Source organism: Opisthorchis viverrini, assembly GCF_000715545.1.
Source record: "Opisthorchis viverrini unplaced genomic scaffold opera_v5_413, whole genome shotgun sequence".
NCBI lineage: Eukaryota > Metazoa > Platyhelminthes > Trematoda > Opisthorchiida > Opisthorchiidae > Opisthorchis > Opisthorchis viverrini.
In genome coordinates, this window is record NW_008752074.1 from 322,016 (window position 1) to 341,022 (window position 19,007).

Genomic DNA, 19,007 nt, shown 5'->3' on the forward strand with positions numbered 1-19,007 from the left:
TAAATAGTTTTTTCTGTTGTATTCCTATGCAGAAAAGGAACAGAATCTTTCCACCAACTAGCTGAAATGTATGTGCGCTTCAGCTACATCCGTAGTTGGTTTTCAAGTCAGTGTAGTATGACATAGCAAATCTTCCGCCTGATTTTTGAGCAAACGTTCATAATGGAATATATATTTACGTATGTATATAAATGTATATATTTATACATATATTTATATGTATTTATATATACACATATATATACACATATATATATATAATTTGAAATGCTTGACGCTGGACTGGTTTAATTTCATCCGGCATGCCCACACATTCATATGTTCTGAAAAAAGATTACATAAACTGACAAGAAACTAATATTGTATGGTTTTTTCTCATAAAAATGGCTGATCTTCCATCATTTACTATAAACTTTAATAAGACTCATGGGCTTTGAATAAATAACAATAATGACCAGATGACCAGATTTCAAAACCACAATAAACTGGTTGGATAGACATGACCCAGGTATACTCACCACCTCTCTGTTGGTGAAGTACACAATCACCAGGATAATGTGAGTCAGAGCGATAACTCCAACCAAGATTGCATACTGTGGAGTGAAGAAAACGAGTGTTAAAACACGGGGAATTTCTGGATGCGTACGTTCAAAAAAGATACATGTGGCGCATTAAAAGACTTTGAACCCGAACATTGTCCAGTCGTTCATTCTCCGTAGAATTTTCGTGCACACAAATTACTGAACTAAGTACTGATACCAACGAAAATAAACGATGGTGAATATAGGAGAACAGTGGTAGATACCACCATGGAGAATCGTCTATTTGGTCACTTTGTTGGCATAACAGAACAAGACTGAGAGCCATGCCACACGAAGGAGTCACAAGAGCTTGGATACTGCAAGGTTGCCCAAGCCTAGACAGGGGAAGTCGAGAGGCAGAGATCGTGTTCGAACCAGGGACCTTTCAGTCAGTAAATTCGCGCTCAAACCACTTGGTCCATCTGGCCCCACAGAACAAAACTGGCAACGTTTGAATATATTTCAGGAAAATCTACACACGAACAATAAGAACAAACTCACAGTACGTTTACAAGAAGAACGGATAAGATGAAAGTGATGTGATTGCAATCCCCACAATACCCGCAATCTTCAAAACGACTTATCCATTCAGAGGATAAAATGTTCGGCTAAACCTGGGTAAGTGATTCCACGCGCTGTCAATTTACCAATAAGTGAAGGGCAATGGCCGTTCTGAATTGCTCAAGCTTTCGGATTTTCCGCCAGTAGATTACCCATTGCTGTGAAAACTTTGGGGCTAAAACGTATATCGTAACTGGGATTTTGGGGATTAGATTTTTGTTGCACGTTCAACAACCACCTAATCATTAGATCTGTTCTGCAGTCAATCTGAGCAACTTATATGTATTGTTCTAAAAGAATAATCCCTTACATTTTCCCAGGATATTCAACTCCCCTTACAATGCCATGTAGTCTTTGAGGCCCTTCGCGGAGCACACGCGATGCGTTATTTCGACGTCGCTGAAACACAAATTCCCAGATCTATTCAAACAGTAAAACAAAGCTGAGAAATGGATACAATTTTCAACACCCTTTTTCTGAGAAAGCGCCCAAAATTACCTCCGATTTCAGCATCGCCTGGTCGAACGTTCCACCCCTGCAGTCGCTTAATTCTAGCTTCAGAAAAGAACCACTTATTAATTCAACACGTTTGATTCGATGCGATCCTCTGTGGTCTGCGATACATTAGAAGGCCGTTTGAGCTGGATGGGCTGCTGAGGGCGCTAATCGGTGATTGCAGACTCGCAGTCCTGGAAGTAAAGTCAGTGCGCAGAAAACTTTGAAAGCAGTACTGGCAGGTTGTGGGGGGTGTACAGTTTGAGGGATGCCCATCTATACGGTGGTACCACTGCAAAGCAAACCACCAACGGATGTCTAGACAATAGTAAGCAAACATTTTCTCTTGCATAGCCTTTTAAAAGAAATCCTATTCTAAATGCCTAATTCCTAAAATTGTATACTAGAATATACTACTATATACTAGAATATACTAGTGATAATAATTACAAATAAGAAAGGAAATTCCTTTACAACGATTTTCTACAAGCGATCAGTTGAATCTACGTGGTTTTGTAGGGCTACCATTTTTATGAACGCACAAAAGGCGAGAAAATTTGCGAAGAATCAGGTATGAGGAAGCTATAGAGATGGTCCGGGATTTACAATAAAATTGATTTTATGCAAACAGATTTCTGATGATTGCCATGTTCAGTGGTCACACAACGTCACTGAGGATTATAACCGAACGTTGCTTCACAGCTGTGGCACCTGTTTACCGAAAAGAGTTTTGTTAACAAAAGTAGATGGCTGAGAGCACAACAGATCACTCGTACAAACCCGCGATACTTCTCATAAACGGTGCTCGACCAAAGATTTATTCCAACCGTTACTGACAGTCTTAAAAGCCAAACGACCGACGATCTTGGCAACAACGATGGCTACCCAAATGGTTAGGATCAGAGAGAAAAACAGCGGAGATACGGGATTACGTACGTGAAATTTCTGTCTATAAAAGTGCATCGTAGCTAGTAACTATCAATTTCGCGAACGGCTTTTTGAAAAATCATGTGAAGATCCATCAGGTGATTTCAAAAAACGCTCAGTCGTTTTGAAAACCAGGGTCGGATGCGCTTAAATTGATGTGGGGATAAAGTCAGAATTTGTCATCGTTTTTGAGTAGCCTTTCATCGGAGCTGCGAACAGTCGGATGTTTCAACCTCCTTCGAAAAAATTGTCTACTGATTCCTCATCAGCTTCCCCAGCACTTTGTGGTCGACTTTTAATCCATTCGTTGCCATTTGTCAATCCCCGAAATAAAAACTCCAGTCCATCACAGAAACGTGAATATTTTCTGAACGTATTCCAGTGAACAGATAAACTATTCACATGAATGTTTCAGAATGATGGCCTTTGTGTTCTACATAGTCTTTCCAAACAAGACTCATGATTACGTACCTGTATTTTTCATCCTGCTTATCCAGTTTTTCTCAAGTGTCCACTGATATCTATCCCGACACCAGAACTGGTTCTTATGTGTATTGGAATATAACGCGGGTCTAAAAATTGGTTTATATGAACTACTTTTAAATAGTAATTTTATGACTACAAGCGTTCATCCTATCACCTGTAGGATTAGTGAATGTTATACGTCGTTTCTACTTATTCTTCTACTGTGAACCATGATTTTACATAACCAATGACCTGTTTTCTCTGTCATTTTACATCGTATTTCAGGGTCACCTAGCGTTAAGAGCCGATAAACTGTAGCATTTGAAAATAACTTTTTGCTTTTCTCTGACGGTGCTTAACAGATTGCAGTACCGTTTGGCGGGGACCCCTGACACCAGCTCACGCCCTCAGAGCCCTGTGCAACAGACATCTGCGCCAATATATGAGCGTTATTTGTCATTAAATTCTCATTTGATCTCCGGTTTACCAACCACTTACCAGTTTGTGAGGTTTCCCCGCCTTGTTTAAAACCCTGTCTAGAAGATGCGCCTGTCTGGTTAACCGCTGGCGTGAATTTTCAGCCTACTGTCGCTTCTGAAACATAGTTCATTTTTTGTGCTAGTAAGCTCATTATATCTGTGTTGTCTGTAATGTCCGTGCTGAATTTTTTACTTTGCTTTAACAGTTGCTGACAAAGGCTTACCTTCACCCTAGAACTGCCCCGATTCCTACGATGAAACACTTTGTTGCTGCAATACGAGGCTAGGCGTATCTGTTACCGCGAAAGTGATGCGTAAACTCAGAGGAACCCCTGAGACTGCATTCTGGTAGGACAAGAAAATGGTCCGTGCTCCCATGACACTTGACAAGTCTTTAAATATTCTGACAAACTTTGACCGTTCTGTGGTTATATGGAAGCCTTCTACTTCTTCTGTCTGGTCTCCTGTTTCTTCTCCGGGATTCACTCTTTTGAGGGTTGATTCAATTTAAACCTGAGTTTTTGTGGGTTAGTTCTGATGTTTTCCAGGATGATGTGCTGCTAGGTTGAAGGTCAGCAGCATTGATCTGTGGGTCAAACTGTTAAGCAAGAATATAGTTCCAAACGAAAGGTCTGCAATAGTGGCAAACAGTGCTTTCACGCCAAGTTGACCGAAAATCAATTAGCATCTCTGAACATTCGTCAATCCTCCAAGCCTTCCGCGGTGACACAAGAATGACTTGAATTGCTTTGCGCTATAATCGTGATTGTGCTTCGCTCATATCATCGTTAATTTTGGCCGTTTAGGCATATTTAGAATGAAATATTCTCCAGGATTTGGTGAAAGACCTACTGGACACTAACTACGCTGTTTTAAGAATACAGCTGGTCTCTCCGGGCTCTCGTTGCGAGAACTTTTTAAGGTGCAGTTAGAAAATTGCTTTGGAACGATCCAATCTCAAACTTTAAGTCACCACTTGGTAATCTTGGAAGGCACCTGAATGTAGCTAAAGCACAACAGAAATTAAATCACACCTTCCGTTTACTCCAGTCGAAGAAAGCGTTGCCACAGAAACCACGTCCACGCATACTCCTAACTATTGAAACAGGGTTGAATTTTTTCAATGGTGAATGCACCACAGAGAGAAGGAATTGACAAGTTAATGTGTGTAAACCAATGAATGATATTTTTATATCCATGGTTTTGACTTACCACAAAAGTCATCACTGGGAATTGGCAAATACCAAAGAGGCCAATCACTGCGCTGATCAGCAAAATGAATCCAAAGACCATGAATACAATGCCCAGTGGTCCTGTGGGTCGAAGCAGATATGAAACAGACACATACAGAGACATAAATACTGTTGGGTTACTGCGGCGCAGCAGCCTGATATGATTTTGACATATAGACTGGAACAAATACAGACTAAATCATTAAATGTTACCTCATACTGATGAGTCTTGGTGACTAATCAAACATCACACAGAATTTGAGCTGGCACAAGAAGGACATTGACGCTGTGCGCTCCCAAACTCCGGAATATCCATCCGCAGCATATGACACGCCCTCTTCTTCTACGGTTCTAACTAGCCAGGTTACAGAGTTGAAGAATGTGCAGTCACCTACAGAAAAGAGTACACAACACGCACGACGTGACTTCTTAACATTTTTTCAAACGTGGATACGTTTTAGCACTGCTGGTTGATCAGGTGGCAGTTGATCTGCTCGCCGAGTGCGTGCTTCATCCGTGCCTAGCTGCGCTTATATAGTTTTTTGAAAGATATCTAATATCTTGTCATGTGGTTAGCCAATTGTATTATTATTGCCCCGATTGTGATATGAACTGCCTCGTAGTCTCTATGTCTCGTATCTCATTGGTTGGTTGGATGGTTGTTTTGGGGGTGTTTCAGATCCATTCTCGACGGGTCCGTTTTCGGTTTTGTGTTGCCTTCCTGTTTAGCGGGTTAGCCAGAAGCTGGTTCGTATGCCAAGTGGAACGACTGGACTTTTGAACGATGAATACGTGGGATGTGAGACCACGAAAGTTTTAAAGGCAACCTAGAAATTCGACTTCTCGTTGCTCGGAGCATATATTGTTTGATATGGAACTCACGATGCTCTGCCTTTCGTTCTCCATCCAGGGGACGTTCGCCCTTTCCAAAAAGATCATCAGTTTCGGTTTGTTATCCTGTCTGGTGCATATCTACACAAATATGTCCCGACAGTGGCGTTGATCTGTATCATGACCAGAGTGATTCTTGTTAATCTATACGTCGATTGTTAGTTATATTCTCGAAACATCTTTGATGATCGGAACGTTCAGTACCTATTCATCAATTTCCATGTATATTGTTGATGCATTTTGCATCAGTGCGCAAAGGCATGCAAAACTCTTTTTACCTGGGATGCTTGAGGGTATATTCGCAATCTTGAGATTATCGATTTATTTCAGCAATCTGTTGAACCACGTCGAGTTACGCGCAAAGCCCCAAAAACCAAATCTTTCAGACGGATGTTTACCAACAACAAATAAAATGATAAAACTTTACAAGTCGCAAATCGTGGGACTGTGATGACTTCTATACACCGGTGTAGGAACTGCTAATTCCCAACGGGTCTCAAATTCCACGCCGACTCAAATCCACCAGCGAGGGAAACCACATGTGAACTGAAACAACACGTCCGCTGACAAGGTCATGGAACGGTTTAGGTTCAGGTAAAAAACAAGAAGGGTGGTATAGACGCAAACCAAAGTAACAAAAAAGCAGGAATCACGTTGCACAATATAAAAATAGAAGAAAGGAATCAACAGATGTTCCAGTTTATCGGTGGACTGTGGCTCTCCAACGAAGTTTTCTTAGGTTTCAACACGCTGATATACGGCGCGAACGACAAGGATGGATTTAAATAAACCCTGTGCACTCCAGGTTGAGTGATATGAACAAGAACTGGGGTTTTCCCCAAATTAGTAGTATTTTTCCAGGATGTTGTCACTAAACTTTGTAGAGCGAATATTATCATCATCCCAAACGATAGATCAGGCTTTCTCAAAGTGATTTACTGTCAATGACTAGCATTTCCACTGTCCCCTTTAATGTGTTTTGATGTCGTGGACTGGAATTATTACAGACGCACTAGAATCGCCCATTCATTCTGGCGTAAAAACTCGCATCAACTAATATGCTAGTAACTCCCACTTCCTATACTTCCCACAGTTCCCTACTGCTGAAAACATGCATTTTTATGCTTCACACCCGTGTAACGGTTGATACTACTGATGGGGCGTGGTAGTAGTATGTTTTCTCATGAAGTGAAAACTATTACGGACATTGTGGAGTCACTTTGTAGGATTCGCTTGCAACAACAATGAATTACTGGCCAACAGTCAATGAATATCAAGGAAAATTCAGGAAGACGAGATAAAGGAGAAGATACATATTCAGTTTTTGTAAACAAGATGCATATGATAGTTTCGATTACCTGTTTAATAGTCTGTGACTGCTCTCCACAGCGAAGCCTTCTTTCTTCCGCCTGTAGCTGCTTGCTTAGTACGTGTGAGCTTTTCCAGACCGTATACTTAACCACTTCAAGCCGTTTGTCTTTTTTTCAACGGTGAATTTGGCGTGTTTAACAAAAGCACAAGTGCAAACGTTTGTTTCGTCAACAAAGTTTTAGCCCTCGAACTGTAAGACTGGACATAGCAGAGCAAAGCAGCACGTGAATACTTCGAACCAAAGCGCACAAGAATAGGGGTTGAGCTTAATGAAATTCATTAGTGGTAAGATCAAAAAACGACCTATCTTAAAGAAGCCGACTTAATCGTGCATACACAGGTAAGGTGTCAAGTAGGTAGAAGTTTTTGGCCTTCCGTAACTTGTTAAAGGACAATCTTTTCTTGGTCTTTTACTGTTTTAGACACATGTACACAACAGAAATGTCAAACTAATTTAGAATCAAGGATAGAACTTGCTGGTACAGCTATTTCAAACACTCCTAATGACGTCGAAAAGATGGATCAACTGCTGATTTAGAAACTGCAAAGTATCCAAATGAGCTATCGAAAAAAAAGCGCAGAGCACATTCGTATTTCTAAGACAGAGGTGCTTGTTGACGTAACCACATCATTCAAAGAGCTGCTCGCTTAACAGAATTTCCGGAATGCACAAATTGTTTTACTGAATGACAGTATAATTTCGATGCGGTCAGAATGGTTTTGAACGCAATGTTAGCCAGGAATGTGTTCAGTAAGCAAAATAATTCACTGAAATTGTTTTTACGCCGTCAGTCACACTGAGCAACTTGAACATTTTGAACAAGACGTACAAGTTTAAAATTTCAAAACGTGTTTGTTCTCGTATCTGATCACATTATAAATTGCTGCGTGCTGTGTTCAAGTGTAGACAGCCAAGTGAACACCAGGAATTTCGCATTGAGATGCCTGCAACGTCTAACACCGAACTCAGTTCGGTGTCAACGTTGACGTATATCCATAGAAACTCTTAGCGGATGCATTAAACGTAATCCACAAGGTGTAAGCGGAGAGCAGTTTAACAGTGGAACCAGACTCATTACAGAGAAACTTTGTGGGTTGTCCATTCGAAGGTCATGATAGCGAAAGAATTGATTTGTTTGAATAGAAGATGGAAAAACCACATCAGCCATGCAGGTGAAATTCCCTGATGGATTCGCTGAGCACGTAATCCATGACAGCTGTTGATTTTGAGATGCGTTCATCGATTTCGCATCCGGGGAAACGTAACTGTCTACCAAATTTTGTCGTTCATCACCGCTGCCGCAAGAAAATTTTGTGGTGTTCAATTTATTTGACTCGAAATTTCGATCGACTGAAATGAGGACCGGTTAGCCCCTGAGCATTTGTATGGTGTGTACAAACATCACGGATATCTCGTGCTGGAACAACCTAGTACCATCCATTTCTGATGTGCTTTCATCTTAGTCGCTAGACTAATGATGGGTTTCACTGATGAGGGCGGTGTGTCCCGGAGTGATTATGTAGGCGACGGTTTATACAGAGTTGGAAAGACTGCGCTGGAAATATGACTATTGGATTTATAATGCGATGAAAACTGTAGTATAGTGTGAACAAGCTAGGCAAGTTGAAGAAAAGCGGACGCTTTGTTTACAACTGAAATATGGATTCCGGGCGCTCGCCACCCAGTGTAATCAAGAGAGAAACAAAGAACGAAAGACCTACGGGAGTAGATGGTTAAGGAACAGGTTGATTTCAAACGAAAGTTGTGGAAATGTGATTCCATTGAAAGCCCTCTTAACCCCAATTAACGAAACGTGACCCACTATGTTCGGCATCGCAAGTATGTTCATTTCCAATTGACAGGAAACAAAACATCCTAAGATTAGAATACGAAATTGTGTATATCAACAGTTTGCAGCGTGTGGCAAGACCGTTTTTCATCTGTTGAGAAATCTAGAGATTTGTTGAATCGCTCCATATCCAGGTGAGAATACCTACCAGTTCCAGTTTAGGAGAATGCAGACAAGGTTATAGAGAATACATCCAATTTCGCATGTAGTACACCTCCAAACGGTGTGGTGAACTACAGTAACTGACTTGAGGTAAATTATAGGTTGTTACTCAACTCAACCAACTAACACATTCCATGATGTCAGTCTTGAGCGACTCAGACTGCAACAAATTGTTTCATTTGAACCTCACACAGGCTTTGTAACCCAGAGGATTTTTGTGTGGAACAAGATAAGCTGCTGTCTACGCCAATGTGAAATAGAGAAAACTTGGATTAAACGACAAGCATTCAGGGCCTGGCCATTGGCACCTACCTACTTGGTTTAAAAATAAATGTTAAATCAGTTTTTGGTTTTCACGAGAAACTCAACTGAGTCTGTTGTTTATGATATTCTACAACTGAATGTGCCGCCCACAGATTGCCTGATGTTCCAGTTGGCACGACTATCAAGATATCACAAGGTTGCTGACAACTCTTCGACAGCCCACCACGGTTTCACCTTTCTTGGGGCCCTTCTTAACGGAAAGTCGGCGACGCGCCTACCTGATGAGCACCAACAAGGGTAAAACCGGCCGGTCGTGGGCTGTCAAAGAGTTTCCAGCAACCTTGTGAGTAGTCTCCTTTGAGGTTAAATTCCCTTCATTTGCATCTAAAAGCCCTCCAAACCTCAGCAAAGGTGCCAGATTGCCCCGAATAATTTACCATAGAATTGTACATCACAGTAGCATTTAGGTCACTGAGGCTGACTAAGAGTTAACTCAGACTTTGGACGGCCAGTCATGCGGCCATTTTTGTGGAAATGTAGGTGAGTCGAACTAAGTTCAGCCCGTATGCAGAGAGATCTTCCTCTCCGATTCAATTTGGCATACTGAATTGCAAGTTGTAGTTTTGACTATACTGTTCCACCCATTGAAATAATGCGTTTGAGGCTGCGCGTGCGATGGGGGTGCTGAAAACACGTTAAGTCGGTCCTTGATAACTTTCGAATTCCGAAGACAAGAGTGTGATTATTCAATCTCCATTGAAGGTTGCGGCAGCGCGTAATTTTGGTCGCCATCAGGTTTGACCGGCGGTTTGTCATAAATGCGACCATTTCGCCGTTTGTTTATGTGACATAGAAAGCATTGATGGTTGTACACCAAAGAGCACCAGCTTTCTTTTAGGTAGGGTCACTTCACAACCGCAGAATTTGGTATTCGACTCAGTGAATCCAAATGGTTCTGTTCAAAAGTCGCACATGAATTTGTGGAATTTGTCACGTGTCATGCAATCTGACATCTCGATATACTGCTGGTGCCATGGTATTTGTGCTATTTCTCTGAAGCAATTTAAGTAGAGAAATGAACCCGAGCTCGGCTTCATCATTGGAGCACATAATTTAGAATCGATTTGCGATTCTGTGAACCGGATGGTAGCAGGAACGACGAGGCAATTGTGCTAGTGAAAAATGCTAAAATTGCCGAAGCTGTCTTTGCAGATATTGGCTTCCTTATTTTTAAAAGAGATACAATCGTCTGAATAAAGTAGTAAGCAATCACAAGACCCACAAATGTGCCTGTATATGAAATCCTTCAACTTTGGGTGGCAACCTAGAAATTATTATGCCGGTACATGTTTTGTTTTTGAAATTCTGCAATCGTCCGGCCTCAGATAAAACCGGAGAAAGATCACAAATGTGCATCATGACTCGGGCCCCTCCAAACCTGGTAACTTTAGAATTGCGAGTGCGTACTCGTTCATTTATAATGACGGAGGAGTTCGCGTAGCGGTGAAAGATTATCACCTGCGCAATCAGCTTGTCTTCTAACGTGCCATTTCCGTCCTGCATTTCTGTTTTTGGCATTTGCATTTTGGCCCTCGAAGGACAAGTTGACTCGAAAAATCTCGTTAATAACTTGGAGCTGAATTGCAGAGAGGGGAAAGCGGTAGCTGAATAGGTTATTTAGCAGTGTTATGAATATGCTTGCCGAACAATAAATATGTTTTACTTTTTGTAAAACCATTCATATTGTTTCTTTTTGCGGTGAGACGTCTCTAAAGTAGTCTATCTATTTTCGCCAATTAGCGAAAATGTAAATTATTCATTGATAAATCAAGTGGCTTTATCGATTCTCGAGTTTGGCTTCATGATGTTTCACCGCCCTCTCAGATTTCATGGTTTTAGTATACAAGGGGACATGAAGCCGACGGTCTTCAGCGACTTTATGTCGGCGGCTGATCCAAAAGCTGCTTGATATCCAGTCAACTCAACGATACTTTTTTCACACAGGGAGCATTCCACAGGATAGTATGCCAGTTCCATTGTATTTGTGAATGTTGCGCGTCACAGTGTGACACACTTTTTATGAAAACTCTTTCCCGGAATTTGGTTAAACTTCTTAGGTATCCACCTTTCAGATGCGTCAAAATCGCACGTTTCACTTACATGCACAATACGTAGACACCTGTCAGCTACGTCTGTCTTTCAAGAATCGGAAGGTCTCATAGTCATCTTCCAACACTCTATGCGGCGATAGATTTGGGCCTTCTGTCCACCCACTATGAAGGGCTGATCAGTTTCTTGGGGGTATGTTGCGGCACTGGAGCATCATCAGTACAATTTATCTTGCAAGAGAAAATGTTCAATGACAACAATGGAAAGAATCTAGGCCAGATGCAGTTGTTCTTGGACTGAGGCCTTACACCATGGTCAATATTCTTACATTATTTTTTCTGCCAAAAATCCCGTGGAGGATTTATTTACTCCTTCTCAATGGGAATAACAAGTTTTACTGAAGGCTGCCAGGTCAGTATAATGCGCTTGCAGATGTGTGACTGAGAGGACTGTACGTCTTTTGGATGTGATATTTCCAATTCTCCGGGCTCCCGACCCAAGCTACGTTTTGATTGTTTCAGGTGCGTTGCGGTTAAGTCAGAACTATAATCCAACGGCTGATATGATTTTCACAAACCGAGTTTGACTGTGGCAGGTATTATTGGCAATGAGGTAAATCCAGTTTGAGGAACTGATTGGTATGGACTAGTATCCTCTGATACTACTACTATTGCGATATAAGCGACAAGGGTTTTTTGGTTCCTACAAATACTCCTCGGGGAGTGTGCCCAACCAATAGGACGTTTTTAGTCCCTATTTAAATGGTTGTTGGGTGGAAAAGTGACCTCAGCTACAATCATTCTTATCGTGAGGGATTGCAACGAAATGAATATGATGGTAGTACAGTCCAGTACCTGCGCTCGGTACGGGTGAAACCAAGGAAAGAAGTTCGTCCACGGGATCACCGCGTGTACCCCAAGTTGGTACTGGTTGGTTAAAGTATTTACTAAGCTCACGGAAGCATAAAGAGCGGGCATGAAAGCTCACAAGCTATATTTTCTGAACCCATAATAAAACGGGGATTGAGTTCATGTCCTGGGGCTCTTCATTACTACAGTAGCGAAGATTTGCACATTGTCTGACCATAGCACATAAGATTTATCATTTCGACAACTGTAGGGTGTTCGCCTATTACATTGGGTTGGGCTACCTTCATAACGTAGCCACAACAAATGGACAGACTAGATGAAGAGTTTTTTCAACTAATTCAATCGCAGTTATCTACCCCAAAGCCTCCGTATCAAGTGAATGACCTTGTTACTAGGAGGCGAAGTTCGTTCAGGTACAGAGAGTATCGGAGTCGAATGCCGTATGTTGCCGTTTGGAGTTGGATGGGTTAGGCAACTCAAACGCGTTGTTGAACCATTTGCGTGTAATTTGGTCCAGAAGAAGGTACACCGGAGTTTCGGTAGTTGCCGCGGCCTTCATGTGATTAGTGACCTTCAAAATAGGGGATCTCACAATCGTTAAAGATGGCCGGAGGAGCATTATCCTTGGCGGGGTGAGAGAATTCGTGAAATCGCTCAGTTTGTCCAGCGCGGCCTCGACCATGCTAACTCAGACGAAACGCTAATGCAGATGCCTTAGTAAGATCGGCTATGCTTGCCACCAGTGTACTCACTGATTGGTGTACTTGCATGAGTTTGTCATTGTAAACATGGATAGTAAACGGTCGGCATAGTCTATGGCGATGTACAGATTGGAAAACCGTTGACGGGAAGCTGTGGTGATGCACTGAGCTCCAAGGTAACTGATGTTGTCCATAGCTGGTTGATGGACAAGGAACTGATGTCAATGTTCAACAATATAGCTTCGTTATTTGGATAGAGCGGTTGATTGCAACAAGCATCTGCTCTGCTATAAAACTGTTTAGCAGTGGCGCTTAGGGCCTGCAAGCCTCATCCCCTAAAACACAAGCTAACTGAGATCTGGTCAGCGTTCATCGGTAAATCATTTTGGGATGCCCCTTCCTCTAAACCATCTGAAGTTTCTCAGCGAACCAGTTCAGATAATTCGTTTAGGGATTTATTTTTCGCAGCCGGTTTGCTTTTGAGAAACCACAAAAGACTGACTGATGAGGGCAGAACAATCGGGGTGTTCACTGCAACGTTGTTGATTAGTGCAACGTACTATCATTCATCTAGAAATTACATCGTATTTAAAAACGCCCATGAAAGGATCGGTACAAAGTATCAATGTATTACTTACTGGTCACACTTTGAAACAACTGAGCTATTCGTTCGTACGACTCTCGCTGAGATTCCAGTGAAACGTCCGGTTTCCACGAATTTGTTTGCACTGATAGCTTAACATAGATTGGACTCCAGGCCGTCACACCGCCAATGATTATGAGTGCGCCACCGACGACCTGTAATTTAAAATGCGGTGGGCAAAAAAAACAACTGAACAAACACCAAACGCGGTGTTTTGAACATTTTGCAGGCAAGTATGCTGGTGTGACTTCGGCTTTGTTGCCTCAGTCATGTCTTGACTTTAAAATACCTTGGTGGCATGATGTCCTCACTGCTTCAAATTCAATCGCACGCAGCTGGAAATAACTGAGATTCTGAGGCGTACTTAATACACGTTTACTGCTCAAATCGACTAAATTATAACTGTGAGTTGGATAAGGGCGAAGCTTTTTAGCCGTTGTAGATTTAATGAAATACCTTTGGTATTGGTAGCGTAGATTGTACAAGTATAGATCCTAATGCAAATAAATCTATCATTGTGAATGTTTCACTCTGAGTCAGAAGTGATCAACTCACTCCAGTCACAAACCACAGGCAATTACTTGATCGTATGAATAACGCCAGCTGGAATTTTGTTCCTCACGTTTTATTGATATTAGAAACGTTAACAGAGAGCGACCAGGAAGAGGACATCCAGTAACCCAACAAGGTGAATTCCTAATTCTCTAAAGCGGCCACGTTGGCCGCCTGTTTTAAATTCTTGCGCGAAACTGAAAATCCTGGGTTCAATCTTTGTCAAACACGCGTAGGGTGTGGTGAAGTTACGTTCCATTCCGCACAACCTTCTGGGATCTTGAGCACGATAGCATCACGTATACGAAAGCAGTCACCTAAACCAGTATGAAAGCACGAGTTTACTCGATTGGGGACTGATGCTCAACGTGTACTTCGGCCAATTTATTTTTTTAACTGAACAGGAAACCACATGTATGTGGCGGAAAATTCCCCCTAAGCAGGTTGCAAATGATGAATCCATCAGTCGAATTGTGGACGATAAGGGTTTTACTTGACATCCCGGGCTTTAGACCAAGGTATGAAGCCGGTACAGCTGGTCCAGACTGACTAAAACACGGGGACGATAGAGGAAATTGTCGGTAGTTCAGGTAGCGTAGATGGTCGTTAACCTGTTCGCTGAGCTGGGTAATTTGATTGCAGACGTTTTATCACCAATCGAGGTGACATCGTCAGAGCGTTATTGGGGAGCGTAGTTGTGCGTAGCAGTGGGTTAGTGGCCAACCACCTCGATCGGTGATGAAACGTTTGCAATCCAATTGCCCAGCTCAGCAAACAAGCCAACGACCAAACAGACGAAATCGCTTGTAAAAGAGAAACAAGAAAATATAGTTCGGCTTGGCTATTCTGCAAAATCATTTAAGGAATAGTTATCTGTGTGACATCATATATATGGGACTAAGTTCTTTCCTTTGAATTTGAACGCTGTTCATGCATCAAGGTTAATGAATAAATGAATGCCAATGGCATTCGTGAAAGTCATTGAAACTCACCATCATCAAAACGGTGAGAATAAATAAAAGATGGAAGGTCAATTTTCGGCACATTTTAGCTGAAAAGAAAAAAAACGAATTCAACACATTTATCTGCTGGAAATCGATTCGAATGTATCAGAAGAAAACACTTCATCGTTATGTTTATTGGTATCACCGTATTGTGAAAACATGTTGGTTTTCCCATTTTGTGTTTTAAAATTTAGCTAGAAATACTTTTGCAATTTTGACAGGAGCTATGTCGTGTTGTGGAACAAAAGTTGCACTCTATTTGCAAGTTCCAACAAGATGGGAGCTCAACGGATGATGCGGCTACACTGCGCTGCCCGCTGGTAGCACCCACACGTTACCGAACCATTGACAGTTGTTGAATTCCCTCGTGGGGTTTGAATATTGCGATTGACAGCGTTTAGTTTGCAGCTTGCTCATGAGTTTTTCTTGTTGTTTGTTGATCGTCTTGCACCCGAATACGATAAGCCTCACTGAGAAAATGGTTATTACTGAATACTGGGCACTGAAAATGCCCAGCTTAGGGAACAAACCAACGATCGTAAATGGCATGAGTGGTTACAATATGTTTAAAGCTTACTTCAATCACTATACTGTAGTGCCGGAGATCTTTCGCGCAGTCCAAATGTGCACGTGAGATAATAATACCATCAGAAAAAAATTGAAATCAAAATCGTTCAGCTATAACTCCCTCTTAGTGTCTAGCCGCTACCCGAAGGAAGCACGAGGGCTGGGATACTGCCAGAATGCTCAAGCCTAGACAGGGGAAGTTGAGAGGCAAAGGTCGGTTTCGAACCACGAATCTTCCGGTCAGTAAATTCGCCCTATGACCACTGAGACCGTTCACTCCACTCTCAGGAAAACTGCCAAAATTAATTTCGCTTACAATCTCGCCAAGTTGATGAGCCTCCAACGAGTTTGCAACCCGCGATCTATAGGTTGGTAGTTTAAACGTTTAGCCATGGTTGGACGACAGGAGTTGATAATCACCGAGTAAAAATTTATTCCCGTAAATAAAACCTTTTTGCGAGTTGCTAGGCGGAATAATTTTTCTGTAGCTCCTCAGTAACTCAGAAAGCCTAAAGTGTGTCGCCAAAACGCGCGCACGTCTTAGAACCTGATGCCTGGTTGAACAGACATCAAAACCACACTTTCATATGAGTAGGTCTCGTTGATCGGACACATTTATAATGAGGAAAACAATACGTGTTCCGTTTGTTGTAAGTGATGTTCTTATCACTTTAAACTTTGCCCTTTCATCAGCTACATTATCAGATGGGAACGTGCTTTAGTGTCCTGAACCGAGTTGTGTCTTTTGGTCAACATCCGAGTCCCTGCTGCTTACTTCCAACCGTATTAAAAATGCAGGGGCTACGAAGTTCCAAGTAGTTTCAGATGTTCCAACTATTCTGTTGTTAGTTTGATCGAACAGGGTTAACGTGGCTGAGAACTAAATTGCGTACCCGGGCATTTTCATCCATGTAAGGATTAATTTCAGTTCTACAGCCACGAAACGTTGCGCGTAAAAGCGAATACAGCCGAAAACCTCAAAGTTGTTTGAAGCTGCTAATCTTGTTGATCGTAGGGTGGTTTTTGTGGTAATGATATCCGAGAGTGGATACGTTGGAACTTACAACACCCCTTTGATTTCAAAGAGTTGCGCTAAAGGCAAAACAGCCATTTTCCTCTTAGTACGTAGGATTAACCAGACAATCCCGTAGGCATATCCTGAAACTTCCGGGGAGTTCCAAAGTTTCATCTTTCGGCTAGAAGTAATTAACTTTTCGGTCACGAGTGACTGGTCAGAAGTTTAATTTACTTGCTTCAAGACAAGATAGTGCACCTCATAACCTTGAATCACGGGGCTCTTATCACGTGATCATGTACTGAATGGATATCCCAGTGAGGACTTCTTGGAAGTTACAGTCAACTTGTGAAATTATTGTTCCACTGAGCTACTTACAGACTGATGGTAGTATGTGGAACTATGGTTATTTCCAGTTGAGTGACTTCTTGGAGTTACAGTCAACTTGTGAAATTATTGTTCCACTGAGCTACTTACAGACTGATGGTAGTATGTGGAACTATGGTTATTTCCAGTTGAGTGGGGCTGCTTTTCAAGCCATATGTAGTCGCCTTATCGAAGTTTTTTTCCAGTGACTTAGTATAAGTTCAATAAATTGGTACAGGGATCATGGCTCTAATGATTGCAGAAAAATGAATGGTTACACGGAAGGCAAATGACTAAAATGCTTGGCCGCTTCTGTGGCCAATCTGGGCTGGACAGCGTGGCTATGCCACCAGACAGAAGGAGTCCAAGTTTTTCAATAATCTGCTTTTTTCACAGACGCCACCCTAGCATTAAAGAAACTGTTATCGATAGATTCCTTGCAAGAAATTCTAAGTAATCGATAATTGCTTCATCCAAATGTGTGCCAGATCAGATGTTGTATCGACAAAAATGTAATGGAACTGAATATTCAGCGAGATCCCGGTTGTATTCTAAAGGGTAACCTGAGATTTGGCATGAACTAGCAACCAAGTGGAAAGCTTTTCATATTGCGTTTCAGCGCAGAGCACTCAAATGAGCCTAAAGGTTGAAAGAACCTACAGAGGAATATGTCGACCTGTTCGGAAGCGACAAACGGGGTGAACTCTGCGTGGATCAGTAGAATAGTATTCACGTGCCTCATTCAAATATCTGGTGCTCGAATCCCGGTGCAGCCAACGATATGCACCTCTGATGACCATCAATCAGAGCAGAAACAGCACCTAGAGCTTTCCACCTTTGATGTGTACCCAAAAATAATTTTGCCAGGGATGTTTAAATGAAATTAGCTAATCCACAACCTCCACAGAATTTCGCCTACTTAGACACTAAACGCTACCACTGTTTTATTTGAAACCAGCATCAGCTAGAAAATATGTTACCATCTTACCGTGGAAAATTCATAATGATTGTGTGCAGTTCGCATTCACCTCTGAGTCTGTTTTCTGTGTTCCGCGTAGTTGAAACTGATGTCTTAGAAATCTTGAACCAACTTCTCGACGAATGATCAAGCTCTCAAGACGAGCCATCTCACTCAGCCTTCCGGATGACACTACGGCATCCCAATACCACGCATAGTCTGTTGGCGATAATAACACGTGCTCTTGTTAGTTTATATTCTGGTGCTTGCTACAGCTGGTGATACCAGTACAAATGAGAATTACAATGATTCTTCACGTAAATGAAACTAAGCTAATTATTTGACTCCTAGAATCGTAACAACGGATGACTGTCTCGTGTTATCGTGTATAACTACCACGAATCAGTGTCGTTTAAAGGTTGCAAATCAAACCTAGCCCAAGTTGACTGACTTCTGTATTGGGTTAGTCTGCTAAGACGAACGATTCGATGAACTCAAGAAAGGATTGTAGTCACACGGTACTGCGGTTGTCTGCTGAGGCTTGTTCGAGGAGTAGGAGGTCAGGTTGTTTGGAACAGTTCAGCCTTCCGACGTACAAGTTATTTGTCCGACGAATCTTCCATATTTTCAGGAAAAGCGCAGCCCATGCTTCGAGCCAGTAAGTCAAAACACTAATTTAAATGGCATTTTTGAAATTGCTGGATTCTTCGGTTCTTTTCAAATTTTATGTTCAAGTAAGGTCACACACATCATAAGGTAGACGAAAACTCGGGGACTGCGCCTACCTGATGGGCCCCAAGAAGGGCGAGACCGTTTGTGGCCTGTCGAAGAGTTTTCAACAAACTTATGAATGAGTAGTTCCTTTATGAAAATATACTGCGATATCTCGAAAATCGTGCCAGCTGAACCATGAGGCGGCCTGTGTGTAGCACATTCATCTTGAGG

At 42.0% G+C, this 19,007-nt stretch overlaps 1 protein-coding gene across 1 annotated transcript in view; it reads right to left on the reverse strand.

Annotated features, from left to right (window-relative positions):
• The window catches only part of T265_15271 (hypothetical protein), a gene marked incomplete at both ends in the record, with an annotated part of 28,612 nt that extends 14,896 nt beyond the window's left edge, over positions 1–13,716 (reverse strand). Inside the window, 2 exons of the mRNA XM_009177355.1 lie at positions 4,721–4,821; positions 13,596–13,716. Coding sequence (XP_009175619.1) covers positions 4,721–4,821; positions 13,596–13,716 — 222 coding nt within the window. The remainder of the gene's footprint in view (positions 1–4,720; positions 4,822–13,595) is intronic.
• Positions 13,717–19,007: the final 5,291 nt, after the last annotated feature.